This window comes from Elephantulus edwardii, unplaced genomic scaffold (assembly GCF_000299155.1).
Source record: "Elephantulus edwardii isolate Elephantulus edwardi_28Jun2011 unplaced genomic scaffold, EleEdw1.0 scaffold00011, whole genome shotgun sequence".
Lineage (NCBI taxonomy): Eukaryota > Metazoa > Chordata > Mammalia > Macroscelidea > Macroscelididae > Elephantulus > Elephantulus edwardii.
In genome coordinates, this window is record NW_006399761.1 from 22,153,965 (window position 1) to 22,168,551 (window position 14,587).

Genomic DNA, 14,587 nt, shown 5'->3' on the forward strand with positions numbered 1-14,587 from the left:
GATTTACTTGAAACAGTGTCAGACACTGCATTTCCGTTTTTTTTTTTTTCCCTTCCTTTTAACCTCAATGCTTGCAGTCTGACACCAGCTGCAGCTATAGGACTGGACACTACTGCTTCCCCACCTGACTGACTTCTGAATGGTCAAATCTAAACAGTGGCAGTGCCCGCCCTTCTCCTTATATATGAATTCTAGGCTCATGCTTTTCCTCCTGTGTTTCTCTCTTCCTTTTTATCTTTTTCGTAACCTTTGATTTTTCTCTCCAGACCTATGAAAGTCTTTTGGGGTTCTACCTTTGGTCCTCTTAACTATGACTCTACCAGAGTGATGTGTTCAGCACCAGTGAACTCTGGCTTGACTCACCCCAGTCTTGTGGCTGAAGTCCAGACTCCTCTGTGACGTAGACATGATCTGCTGCAAGATTGCCTGATTACAGTTCTCTACTCTGCCTTTTCTCATTACCATTTTAAGCTGCATTGTGTTGGCTTGTCTGCTTGTATTAATTACCCTTTTGTCTTTGTTTTAAAAGAAAGGGAGCTCTGATGGCCTAGTGTCCAGAAGCTGCATTTCAATCCCAAATGCCCGCAGTTCGCAGTTTGAGGCCACCAGAAAGATGGGCAATCTCTTTCCATGTTAATTAACTGCCTTGAAAATCTTCTGGAGGGTCAGCAGTGGGTCGGTTGTGACTCTGGTACACAACAACAACAAGAACAACAATAACATTTAAGAGTGAACTCAAACATGTTCTACTTGGGTGGCTTTCTCTGGCCCACCCAGAGGGAGACATGTGATTGGGTTCTGTATGGCTTAAGATGCTAAGGTTGCTCCTCCAAATTTCATTTGTGTGAGCAAGACATATTTGTGGACTGGTTAATCCGAATGGAGGGTACCAGCTCCCAGGGAGGCTCACTCGCTTTGTCTATTCTGAATGAAGGGGCCTTGTTTCCTTTAGCATCCTAGTAATGGTGTTCCTTTGGAGATCTTGGTGTGTCTTGGCCTTGCCTGGTCTAAGAGAAGCTTCTGAGTCCAAAAAATAAAAGGAGGTTACGTCTTGGTGGTAGAGTGGTCCACTCTCCTTTCAGCTCCCTTCCCCTTTTCTTGCTATAGGCCACATCCTAGGGAAACCTCCTTTACATCAGATCAGAGATGAGTGTTAATGAGAGTTAATGAGTGTTGCATTCCAGCTTAAATCCTTTTGCAATTTTTTTGTTTATTAGATCATGGGGGAAAATGACGTAGTTTCCATATTATATATAACATACATGTATTTTGGAGACACAAGTTAATTCATGACAGGTGCAGTGAGTAGGAATTGACCCTACATCAGCAGGTTTGGGTTCAGAACCTAGTGGCAAAATGATGCGTTGGAATGAATCCCAAAGGCACAGGGTTCGAACTCACAAGCTGCTCCTCAGGAGAAGGATGGACAACTCCTCCCATGCAATTAACTACCTCTTAAACCTTCCGGAAGGTGAGCTATGGGTCAATTCTGATTCAGTGGCATACAGCAGCAATCTTTGAACATAACGTTGAGAACGTCGATGTGCCTGTTTTTCAACAATGCTAGTTGGATGTATTTTGTTTCCTAGAAACAGATTGAAAATGAGAGGGGACTATAGGACAAGGAGAGGAAGAGGGAAAAATGAGGCTTTGTCAAAAAGACCATTTAAATTTCTTAAGGAATTTAAATTCTAAATGGGGATCAATAGAAATAATACAGAATGCTAAAATGTCTTATGACTATATTCTGCCTCATTTTGAAAGCTTCATATGTGAAATACACATGGAGAAGAATGTGTGTGCATATATACAGGTCTATGTACCTTTCTCTGAAACGTAGTTAAAGAGTATTACTACCTGATTGAAGGTGTAGTTCTTTTTCATCTAAAAAAGGAAGTGACTCTTTACTGATACTTAGGATTAGTATTTTCAACACTTTAGCCTGTGTGTTCTTATGTCAGGTGGTTTACGTTTGACATCAGTGAGCGAGCGTGGAGTGGTGGCAGGGGGCATGTTGCACTTGTTCAGACTTTTGATGCAATGTAGTTTATATGAGCGGTTAAGTGGGTTTGCAGATTTTGTTATTTAATATTGTGGTGGTGGTGGTGGTGGTTGTGTACTGTTGAGTTGGAACTGACCCACAGCTGACCGTCCAGCAGGTTTTCAGAGGCATGTCCTCATCCTCTCCCCCCACCCCATGGAGTAGCTGGTGGCCTCAAACTGCGTGCCTTTGGGATTGCAGCACAACTTCTTGCCAATAGGCCACCAGTGCTCCAATATTGTGGTATCATGATGGGTTTATTATTTAAAATGGCTTTCTTAACCATTGGCTTTTACTTTCACCGTATAACTGGGTAGGAAACTAAAGTTTGTTTTTTTGTGTGTGTGGTTTTTGGGTTTTTTTTAGGTGCTATTTTCCTAATTTGTCTTGCTAAGATTAATAACACACTATTTATGAGAAGTCTTAGGTCAGCATAATATGAACAGCTTGATCTGTGGTCAGTTTCCCAATTCCTGTATGGTCCTTGGGTTTGGATTTGCTAGGTTTCCCAGAGACTCAGACCCATCAGGGGAATGACTGACATGACCGTAGGTGTGCAGGGTGATTTTGGAGAAACTGGTGAGCCAGGATCCTGTAGACTATCACTGTGGCACAGCCTGATGGTGACTGTGGGTGGTGCAGCTGGTGGCGTAGAGACTGATGAGCAGCTGGAAGCTGTGTCCCAGGTGAGTCAGCTTTTCCAAAAGAAAAAGATACCTGGTGCTGAGGTCCCATGGGCTTATATAAGTCTCATGAGAGAGAGGTGTGTCCTTTTTCCTTTGCAATCTATATGTGGAGCAGATCATTTGGCAAGATGGGCTTTATGAGGAGGAGTGTGGCATCAGGATTGAAGAAGACTCATCAACAACCTACGATACACAGATGACACAACCTTGCTTGCTCAAATTGAAGAAGACCTGAAGCACTTGCTGCAGAACGTAAAGGACTGTAGTCTTCAGCATGGATTGAAGCTCAACATCAAGAAGATGAAGATTCTTACCACTCGGCCAGTTGGCAGCACCATGATGGATGGATGGGCAAGAGATTGAGGTTGTTAACAATCACAGCTTGCTCGGCCCCACAATCAAAACTCTTAACACCAGCAGTCAGGAAATCAAAAGACAAATTGCGTTGGGAAAATCTGCTGTCAGGTAACAATGCCAGTCTAGAGACTAAGGTGCACCTAATCCAGGCCATGGTCTTCACAATTACGCGTTATACTCAGCTGGACATTGACTAAAGATGACAGAAGAAGAATCAATGCCTTCAAACTGTGGTGTTGGAGAAGAGTCTTGGGCATACCGTGTACTGCTGAGAAAACAAATAGATTTACCTTGGAGAGGGTGAAACCAAGTTTCTCCTTGGAGGCGAGGATTTTGAAGCTCTGTCTCACATACTTTGGGTATGTGTGAACAGGAGGGACCAGTTCTTAGAGAAGGATATCATGCTCAGAAAGGTGAAGAGGAAGACTTTGGATGAGATGGATTGATACAGTAACTAGGGCAGTAGGGGTTGGTGTGTTGGAATTAGTGAGACTGGCTCAGGACAGGGCAGGGTTCATGTACATAAGGTCACTATGGGTTGCAGGTGACTGGATGGCACATAACAACCACAACAACAACAACAAGGTGGGGCTTTATCCCATCCTAATCCTCTCTCCTTAATACAATTATTACTTCTGCCCAACATAAGCAGATCATCATTGGCTAGAGAAGACAGATGAATGATAAATCTTAGACACCCAGAGGGACCATCAAATTGAGTATGACTCACAGAGATCCTGTGAGCATCAGATCTGAGCCACACCCTGTCCTGTGCAAGCAACTCAGTGACACATAACAACAACAACATGTCAGTCCATCTCATTGAAGGTCTTCCCCTTCTTCACGGATCCTCCTCTTTTTCTAGCATGATGTCTTTCTCCAAGGACTGACCCTTCCTGAGAGCAGCATATTCAAAGTATGTGAGACAGTTTCACCATCCTTCCCTCTCAGGAGCATTGTGACCATACTGTTCGTTCTCTTGGCAGTCCTGGGTTATTTAGTGTTCCTAAGTATGCTTCTTCCCCAGGACCACAACTCACAGACATCAGTAAGCTTTTGGTTTTTATTCACTGTCCGACTCTCAGATCCATAACAAGTAAACTTGGCTTGTTGTGTTGTTGTTGTGTACCATTGAGATGGAACTGACACACAACTGACCCTCCAGCCGGTTTTCAGAGGCAGTTAATCACACGGGAGGAGATTGCCCAGCCTTCTCCTGCAGAGCAGCTCATGCCTGTGGGATTGCAGTGCAGCTTCTTGCCTGTAGACCACCAGAGCTAGGCACACTTTAGTGTTTAAACTGTCATCCTTGCTCTCCAGAAATTTGGAGAGGTCCCTGACTGCAGACTTTCCCAGTGTAGCATGTCTTTTGATTTCCTGACTGCTGGTACCACAATTGTTGATTGTGGATCCAAAATGAAATAATTGACAGTTTATATCTTTTCTCTGTCATGATGTTGCCTATTGGCTGAATGCTGGGAACTTTTGTTTTCTTGATGTTGAGATGTACTCCATACCAAAGACTGCAGTCTTTAATCTTTTGCACAAATCCTTAAGTCTTCCTCACTTTCAGCGCTCAACATCTCCTGGACTCCCAAAATAACAAGCAAACATGTCTTGGAAAGGGTGTAAAGTGCTCTTTGGAGGCAAAGATGATGAGGCTTTGGGCATGTTGCTAGGAAGGGCTGTTCCCTAGAGAGGCATGCTTACAAAGGTGGAGGGTCCATGAAGGAGAGGAGGACCCTTGACCAGGAGGATTGACGTGGTGACTGCTTAGTGGGCTCTAGTGTGTCAGGAGGGGCAAGGATGGCGCAGGATAGGATGTGGTTCAGATCTATTGTTCTAGAGTCGCTTTGGGTTGTACTCGACTTAATGGCACCTAACAACAAGGTATGTCATCTGCACAACACACGTTGATGAGTCTTCTTCTTCTGATCTTTTATTGTTATTGTTATTATTTATTATTATCTTTTTACTGGTTTATTTACAAAATTCAGATACATTGTTTTCCAGACCAGATTGATTCTTCCTGTTTTCCTCACCTGCCTCCTACCCCCTGCTTCTTCTGGTCTTGACGCTCCATTCATTCTTCCTCATAAACTCCAGCTGCTGCTGCTTCTTCTTTTTTATTTTATTTTATTAATTTTAATGAAAGTTTACAGAGACTTTGGGTTTCCAGTCATGCATTATTGCACTTTTCTTCCTGCCCACCCCCTGCCCCCAATTCACTCATCTCCTTGAAAAGTAAAAAAAAACCTTATTGTTATGCAATCCCTCCCACCAAGCCAAACTCCAGCTTCTTGATCGATTTGTTTGATATAGAGATTAAAGAGGTGTGGAGAAAGGATACAGCCTGACACACACCTTTCTTGATTTTAAACCATGCAATGTCCCATTGCTCTTTGTTGTTTGGACAACAGCTTTCTGTTCTAGGTGTAGGTTTCATATGAGCACAATTAAAGTGTTCTGGGATTCCATTCCTCTCAGTGTTATCCAGAGTTTATTATGATCCACACAGTCAAAGTGCTTTTGCGTAGTTGATAAAATACAAGTAGATGTCTTTCTCATACTCCCTGATTTCAGCCAAGATACATTTGATCTCAGCAATGATATCCCTGGTGGCATAGCTTCTTCTAAATCCAGCCTGCATCTCTGGCAGTTCTCTGTCGATGTACTGTTCTAGTAGTTTTTGAATCTTCAGCAAGATTTTACTAGCATGCTACTAATAATATTGTTCTATAATTTCCATATTCTACTGGGTCTTCATTTTTGGGAAAAGGACCAAATACAGATCTCCTCCACTGTGTTAGCCAGCTAGCTGTCTTCCATATTTTTTAATATAGCTTAGTTAACACATCCAGAGTTAATTGAAATAGTTAATAGTAAATATGTTAATTGAAATAGTTTGACTAATGTACCATCAATTCCTAGGGACTTATTTTTTGGTCATATGCTGCTTGCTGAAATGGTGCATGTCAACTAATTCTTTTTGGAATAATGACTCAGTATATTCCTTCCATCTTCTTCTGATGCTTCCTACGTCATCCCGAGTTTTGCCCACGGCATCCTTTAATATTTCAACTCAAGGCTTGAATTTGCTTTTCAGTTCTTTCAGCTTGTGGAATACTGAGTTCTTCCCTTTCTTTTTTCTAACTCCAGCTCTTTGCAGCTTTGCTTGTTTGAGCTGCTCTTTGACATCTTCTGTTCATCTCCTTCACTTTGGCGATCCTAAGTTTTAACCTCTCAACTTTCCAGTGCAGCTCTCAGAGTTGCAACAAGATGAATTGACACAGTGACTGTAACAGTGGACTCAAGCATATCGAAGATCGTGAGGATGGAATTGGATAGGACATGGTTCAGACTTGTTGTTCATGAGGTTACCATGAGTCATAATTGACTTGCTGGCTTGAGTCAAAATATATGAGATGAAGCTTTATCAGCTTTCCCTCCAAGGAGCACTCTGGCTGCACCTTCTCCAAGACACGTGTATTTGTTTTTTGGCAGACCATGGGGAATACTCAGAACTCTTCTCCAACACCACAACTCAAGCATCAGTTGTTTTTGTCCTTTTGACAGTCTGTAGGCAATATTCAGTGCTCTTCTCCATCACCACAAATCAAAGCCATCCATTCTTCTGTCTTCCTTATTCAGCTCTCAGATGGATAGCGGGTGATTGAAAAGCCCAGGGACCAAATCAGGTGTGCTTTAGTCCGCAAACTGACATGATTGTACCTCAGTAATTTGGAGAAATCCCTGATGACTTTATTTTACTTGGATCCACAATCAGCATCCTTGATACCCACAGTAAGGAGATCAGGAGATGGGAAAGTTTGCAGCCAGGGACTTCGTCAAAAGGTCCCTGACAGAAGAAGAATTTGATGCCTTTGAGCTGAGATGTTGGAGAAGAGGGCTACACATCCCAGGGATAGCCAAAAGAACAAACAAATATGGCTCGGAGAGAGGGTGCAGCCAGAGTGCTGTTTGGAGGCAAGGATGATAAAGCTTCACCTCACATAAGTATGGACATGTTGCTAGGAGGGCCTCTTCTTGGAGAGGGACGTGATGCTCAGACATAATGCTCAGCTGGGTGGATTGGAAGACACGGTGAGTGCCACAGTGGGCTCTTGTGTGTTAGGAAGTGTGAGGATGGCGCAGGACAGGACAGGGTTCAGATCTTGTTCATAGGGTTGCTATTGGTCGTACTCAGTGGCACCTAACAGCAACAACAACAAAGAATGTTTGGGTTTTTTGTAATTGACTGATTTCTCTCATCATAATATCCTCGAAAGATCATCCTATTGTGAGGTGTTTCACATATTCATCATATTTCTTTATCTTTGCATTATATTCCATTGTGTGTGTGTTTGTTTTCTGTTAGTCTGTTGTTGGACACTTTGGTTTTTTCCATCTTTTTGTTATTATTCAGGGAATATGAGTATGCATGTGTTTGTTCATGTGATTACTCTTTATTTCTCCCGAGTATATACCAAGAAACTTGTTGTTGTGTGCCTCCAGCGGGTTTTCAAAGGTAGTAAATCATACAAGAAGAGATTGCCCTATGGAGCAGCTGGTGGATTTAAACCACTTGCCTTTGGGACTGTAGTGTAGCTTCTTGCCACTAGGTCACCAGAGCTCCCCAATCTCTAGCTTGTTGTTGTTGTTGTTTTCCTACAAGTTAGAACTGCTTCGTAGCTGACCCTCCAGTGCATTTTCGGAGGTAATCGCACAAGAGGAGATTGCCCATCCTCCTCCCACAGAGCGGCTGGTGGCCTTGAACCACATGCCTTTGGGATTGCAGGGCATCTTCTTGCCACTCGGCCACCAGAGCCCCTCAGTCTCTAGCTTAGTGGTTCTCAAGTAGTGTGATGCTCTGCTGCGTCTCCCCTTTCTTCTCTCCTCTCCCTGGGATATTTGCTGATGTCTGAAGTTGTCTTGAGTTATTATTAAAACTAGATGAAAGGATGCAACTGGTCTCTAAGGAGCCAGTCCCATGAGAGGGTATTTATCTGGCTGAAAATGTCATCAGTGCCAAAATTGAGAACATTATTTAATTGAATTTTAGCATGACTTTTAATTCTGGGTTTAGAAATCCTTCCCCAAGGATATTAAGAATCCGTGCTTGTAACTTTGTCACAATATAGATCTTGCGTATTTTCAGGTTATATGAAATTGTTTCCGGTATCTTGAAGTATCATTCATTATTGCTTTGAGACTAAGGTGGTAAATTAGATTTACATTTATCAAAAATTAAAAATGTTACTATTTGAAATCTTAAAATACATTCTGATATCTTTATTTCCATGGGATGGTTAGCAATTGCAGTACTGTGCATTTTCTTTGATTCATTTAGAAATGTTACTCTGAGAATGACTATTTAGACTTCACCAGGAAAAGGAATAACAAACCAAAAAGGGTTAAGAGCCTGTGGTCTGAAGGCCCAGCTAACACTTTTGTTGAGAATACTTCCTGGGTGATAATCTTCTTTCCATATCCTGTTCTATCAAGTTGTCATGAAGTTTGTATTTGGTGGTGACTTAGTGACTTTGTCAAGGTCAGAGATCCGGTTACAGCCAGATCTCTTCATTAAAGATGCATCTTCCCTCTTTGAGTTACTAAATAAATAATGCAATTAATTGTGTTTCCTTGTTTTGTAAGAAGAGAGATGAATCTTTGAGGAAGTTTGGAAAATGTTGTTTCTCCACTTTCCAGAAAGCTAGAGGGTAGTTTGTGTGAATGAACTAATATGAACTTTTTTCTTGAGTCTTAGACTTCTTGCTATTCTTATTCCTGCGTCTGTTTCCTATTCTTGTTTTTCTTTTCCAGATTTCTTAATTTGACTTTTCCCCTCTTCTTGTTAAATTACATGTCTCTTTCTGTGGTACAAATCTGTAGCATGAAAGAATTGATGCTTTGTGATTTCCAACTTCCTTTTGGATTGTAACCTTCTGTTCCTCTTTCTTCATTTAGAAGTATTTATTGAATACTTAGTATAGGATAAATATACTCAGCTAGATAGGATTATCTGTCTTCCAGTAATAGAAGATTCAGCTCCTTAGTATCCTGACAATCTTGCTTATGTTATGTTGTCTGGCCGCATGGATTTTCTCAACACATACTGAAAAAATGAAGATAAACACTTGTGCTTTGCATTTGCTAACTGGATGCAAATGGCAGCTTCTTGAAACAGTGTCACTTTTGTATTATAATGATTAGCATAGTGACAGTAATAATCATAGTGATATTTCATGACATTTATGAAAAGGTAAGCTTGAAACAGCCATTATTTTAAGTGCTTTACATATGTATTTCCATGTCTGTATATTTATATGTGTGTATATTTTCTTTGTAATCCTCACAGTACATTTTTAAGATGGATTCTCTTCTAAGCCACATCCACAACTAACAAATATTCTAATCATGAGTGTATGTGCTTTGAGGGGCTTTAAAATCACTTCACAGTTTGAAGGGAAGTATGTGGACTGTGTGAATTTTTATCAGTATTATGCCCTGACTATGATTGACTTTTTAATCTTTTCTTTTACTTTCTTTTTCATCCTTTTCAGTGGAGTGGTGATTTTATGCAATGGCTTCAAGCCACAGTTCTTCACCAGTGCCTCAAGGAAGCAGCAGTGATGTTTTCTTTAAAAAAGAGGTAGATCCGACCAAACACATTCGCACCGTGCAGTCACTGCCAGATGTGTGTCCCAAGGAACCCACAGGTAATGCTTTGTTTTTATTAAGCATTTGTATTATCAGCTTTCAACTGCCTGTCTTAGAAAGAGTACATTTTACGGTGTTGACAAGGATATGGATAGTTTACCTATTTGTGAAAATCTGGAAAAAAACTTGAAAAATTAGAATATGTTGATTTTAATGCATTTCATAAAAAAAGTTACAGTGTGAACTGAAAAAAGAAAGGACACTGAAAATTACATACAGATTGAAAACTGCTTATTAAACATTTTTCTTGCTGCAGTGGTTAATACCATAATACAGCCATGTTTTCTAGTTATGACTCTCATAATACGTGAGACAAGGGCCTAACTCCGAAAAAGATTAGGGATGTAAAATATAGAAAACAGACAAGGAAAAGTAGAGTTTTGACATTGAAAAGGAAATGATTGAGCAACCGTACATTAAGAAAAGGAATTACTTCTTTTAAAAAACAATTAATTTTAATGAAAGTTTACAGAGACTTAGAGTTTCCAGTCATTCATTGTTGCACTTTTCTCCCTGCCCACCTCCCCCCCCCCAATTCACTCTTCTCCTTGAAAAAGAAAAGCTCTTTCATTGTTATAAGAAATTACTTTTACAAAATCACCTTCATCCCCCATTACTACAGCCCTCACATTGGTGTATTGCTAGTCTTTTTTTAAAATTTATTTTATTTTATTAATTTTAATGAACATTTACAGAGATTTTGGATTTTCATTCATTCATTTTTGCACTTTTTTCTTTACCCCCCCCCCCCCCCCCCCCAGTTCGCTCCTCTCTTTGACAAGCAATCATTGGTATACAATCCCTCCAACTCCAGCCCTGCCCCTGCCCCCTCACCCCCACCCCGCCCCAAAGGCACTCCACTGTGCAAACTTAATTCTGGATTCCTGTGATAATCATAATATGCTATCATCTATCACTTTTATACTGTTCTCTCCCTCATATGTTTCAATTCAGTATACATAATTTATCCAGTTTTTTGTATTTCTACTTTCTTGGCACTTGATGCTGGTAGTTGGAAATTATGGAATCAGATTTCTTTTTATTTAAACATTTACTCTGAAATTGAGAATTGAGGTGGTTTAAAAATGATAATCTAAGCCTTTTTCTTTCACTTGAATTCACTGGAAACCATAGAGTCAACTCTTAAACACTTCTTTTGTTTACTTTTTTCAGGTGATATAAATAGTTTATGTGTTGCCCTATCTCTGCTTACAGATCAGCATCGATGGACTGTCTATCATTCCAAAGTAAATCTTCCAGCAGCATTAAATGACCCTAGATTAGCAAAAAGAGAATCGGACTTCTTCACAAAGACGTGGGGATTGGACTTTGTGGACACCGAGGTCATTCCTTCATTCTACCTCCCACAGATCAACAAGGAACATTTTACAGTTTATCAGCAGGAAATCTCTCAGGTAATACCTCCCCTTGAAAGGAATTATAACCAGGTCAAAAGGAATAGTCAAAAATAGTTAGTTTGGTAATATATTTTTGACCACTTTTCTTTGAACTAGTATTCTTTTCTCTTCATACAAATATAAGTTATACACCCCCACCCCCCCCCCCCCCCCGTTGAATGTATTGTAATAGAATTTTCGTGCTTATTTCCATGATTTTTCTGAATGGCTATTCCTGCTTAATGTTAAGGCTCAACATGAAATCCTTTTTACCTACTATATTAATTTCCTTGGGTACCACACTAAGTACCACAGATCTGATGGTTTGAAAACAAGAGAATTATTTTCTTACAGTATTGAAGTTTGAAATTAAGGGGTAGGAGGGTCATGCTCACTCTGAAGGCCCTACGGAAGAATCCTTCCCATCTCCTGATAGTTCCTGGAAGTCCTGACAATCTTTGTTTTATAGATGCATTCTTCTTTTCTCTCTGTCCATCTTTCCATGGCCTTCTCTGTAGTCTTTATCCTTTCATAAAGACACTGGTTATTAGATTTAGGACTCCCCTTACTCCAGTATGGCCTCATCTTGATAATTACATCTGCAAATACCCTTATTCCAAATATGGGTACATTCAGTTTTTCTGTGTGAATTAGGAATTTTGGAGGACACGATTCAGTTTATTAAGTTAAGAAATGGTTAGGCCAAAAAAAAATTCCCAGGAGAATTGATAGGTTTAAGTCAAACTAAGGCAGTGAAACAGTTTCTATGTATCTTATTCGCCACTTTATAGAGCATTTTAGGTCAAGCAGATAGTATTAATATCTCCACATAGCCAAGAGAATAAACAGGTTTGTCCTGGAGAGGGTGAAACCAGGTTACTCCTTGGAGGAAAGAATTTTGAAACTCCATCTCCCATACTTTGAACATGTTGCCAGAAGGGACCAGTCCTTGGAGAAGGACATCATGCTTGGAAGGGTGGAGGGACAGTGCAGGAAAGGAAGACCTGGATGAGATGGATTGATATAGTAACTGGAGTAATGGGGTAGGTGTGTCAGAGACAGTAAGATTGGTTCAGGATAGGATAGGGTTCAGAGCTATTGTACATAGGGTCTGTATGAGTTGCAGGTGACTCGATGGCACAAAACAACAACAGCATGTTCCCTCAGGGAGCGATAGTGGCCTAGTGTTAAGAAGCTGTACTGCAATACTGAAGGCATGGGGTTCAAATCCACCAGCTGCCCCATGGGTGAAGGATGGGCAGTCTCCACCTATGAGATTTACTGCCTCTGAAAACCCACTGGAGGGTCAATGAATTGATTTCATTTCGACAGTACACAATAACAACAACAACAAGTTGCTTTAAACATGGTTCAGAGAGCAGAGCTGAATTTTGAGATGGATTATTACTCCCTTTTGAATTCTTAATAACTAGTAGTTGGCAGTATAATCTAGTTATCATTTCAGCCTTTGGAAGGAAATCGTTAAAAGTGTATGGAGGTGCTTATTTTATTTTATAATTATTCTTTCTTTTTTATAATTCTTTTTCTTTTTTTTGGTTTGTTTTTAGTCCCATCTGGTATTTTTTGTACAGATCTGGTAGGTGTTGTTTACCTTTGTATGTGTACACTGCCCTAGATCTAGAGTTGTCATGGTTTTGGATGTTCTGTTTTCAACCGTCAGATTCTGTTGTTTGGCTATTATGAAGTAATGTGTTGACATTTGAAATTGCATTTAAGATGGAATTTTCATAATCAGATTGCATTTCTTGAATTGGTGCAGGTAGTTTAAGATACTGCTAACCCAGTAGTTTAAGATGCTGCTAAGCTGGAGTTTGACAGTTCAAGGCAAGCTTAGAGATCTGTTTCTTCTAGTCACAGCCTTGAAAACCCTGTAGAGTGGTTCTACTCTGCGCCCATGGAGTGGCCATGACAGAGAAATGGTGATGCATCTGCACAGTTGAACCCACTACACAACACTGGGAAAGAGTGAAGAATTCATGGAAGACCATACCACATGGATGAGCCTGAATGACAGTGTGCTGAGTGAAATTAGTCAGAAAAGGGCATCTAGTGTAGAAGACCACTGTTGCACAAAGCTTGAGAAAGGATATATACATAGAGACTCAATCTGGTATGCTTATGTGGAGGAAAATGGTGTTAAGTAGAAAATGAATTAATAGACAATGAACACGTATTAAGATGGGAGGAAGGAAGAGGAGTGTGGAATGAATGAATGATCAGACATTGTATATATTGTCATTGATGCTCTGGAGGGAACTGTGCATGAGTGTTTAATTGAAAAATATTTTGACATATTTGTCCAGTGCAAACCCAAAAACAAACCTACAAACCAGAGAGCAACAATGACCACATACAGGTAAACTCCTCAAGTTCAGGGAGGGATCTATCTGCAGCATTAGGAGGAACATGCTCAGTACTCTAACTTAATACATTAATTAACTCTGCTTGTCATCAGTTGCACTGGAGAAACTCACACTGACAGATTAGGTACTCAGACTATTCTTACCTTAGTGGTGGTGGTGTTGGAGTGTGCCACCAAGTCAGACTAACTCAGACCTGACCCTCCAGTTGGAGTTTTCAGAGGTAGTTAAATCGCACAGGAGGAGATTGCCTATCCTCTCGCAGATTTGAACTGTGTGACTACGGAATTACAGCACATCTTCTACCTCTAGTCTTGTCTTAATTGGTGGGGAGTAATTAGCCCAGGATTGACACATGCTGAACCTGCCTAACAAACCTGAAACAAGATTGGAAAGGATCAGGAGATATCCAGAATGTAATAGCTTCCTGGCCAGTGGTAGGAGGGGCTGGGGAATCAAGAATATTTAGGAATATTTATAATGCCTGGCATCTTATCAAAGAGTACAGATCATACAAAGAGAAAATATGGCCCTAAATTAGAAGAATAAGCAATCAGTTGAACTGACCCAGAGCTGATACAAATATCAAGACTACCATTAACTACCACTCATTCATTGCTGTTGAGTTGCCATTGGGTTTACCAGGCTATAAATCACACAGGAGGAGATTGCACATCTTTCTCCTGAGGAACCATGGTGGGTGTTCAAATCAATCTTTGTACTAGCAGTGAAGATACTCTTCCTCTCGAGGAGCCAAGGGGCATTTTTTTTTTTTTTTTACGAATGAGGCAATTTATTAACCCAGCATCATTTGTTCTAATGTTTTTTATTGGCAGCTGCCACCTGTCCGGCGATTCTGTCCAGATCTCTCTGTCCCTGAGGTGTCAGTTTGCGGCCCCCATCTTGGTCTTTTTCCACCATTTTGAGCCCTTCTAGGGCTTGGAGGACACGGCGGGCCACGCTTTTGGAGCCTCGGCTGAAGTGGCTGGGCATTACGCCGTTTCT

The 14,587-nt window shown here is 40.7% G+C and overlaps 1 protein-coding gene across 2 annotated transcripts in view; it reads left to right on the forward strand.

Moving 5' to 3' along the window:
* VPS54 (vacuolar protein sorting 54 homolog (S. cerevisiae)) overlaps positions 1 to 14,587 on the forward strand; it is a 137,336-nt gene that overhangs the window by 23,626 nt on the left and 99,123 nt on the right. Inside the window, exons 2-3 of one of the 2 annotated variants that reach the window (XM_006880950.1) lie at positions 9,648 to 9,803; positions 10,978 to 11,219. In XM_006880950.1, coding sequence (XP_006881012.1) covers positions 9,668 to 9,803; positions 10,978 to 11,219 — 378 coding nt within the window. In that variant the 5' untranslated portion in view covers positions 9,648 to 9,667. Of the gene's footprint in view, positions 1 to 9,647; positions 9,804 to 10,977; positions 11,220 to 14,587 lie in introns of those variants that run through there. The other variant, XM_006880951.1, reaches the window with a different exon arrangement.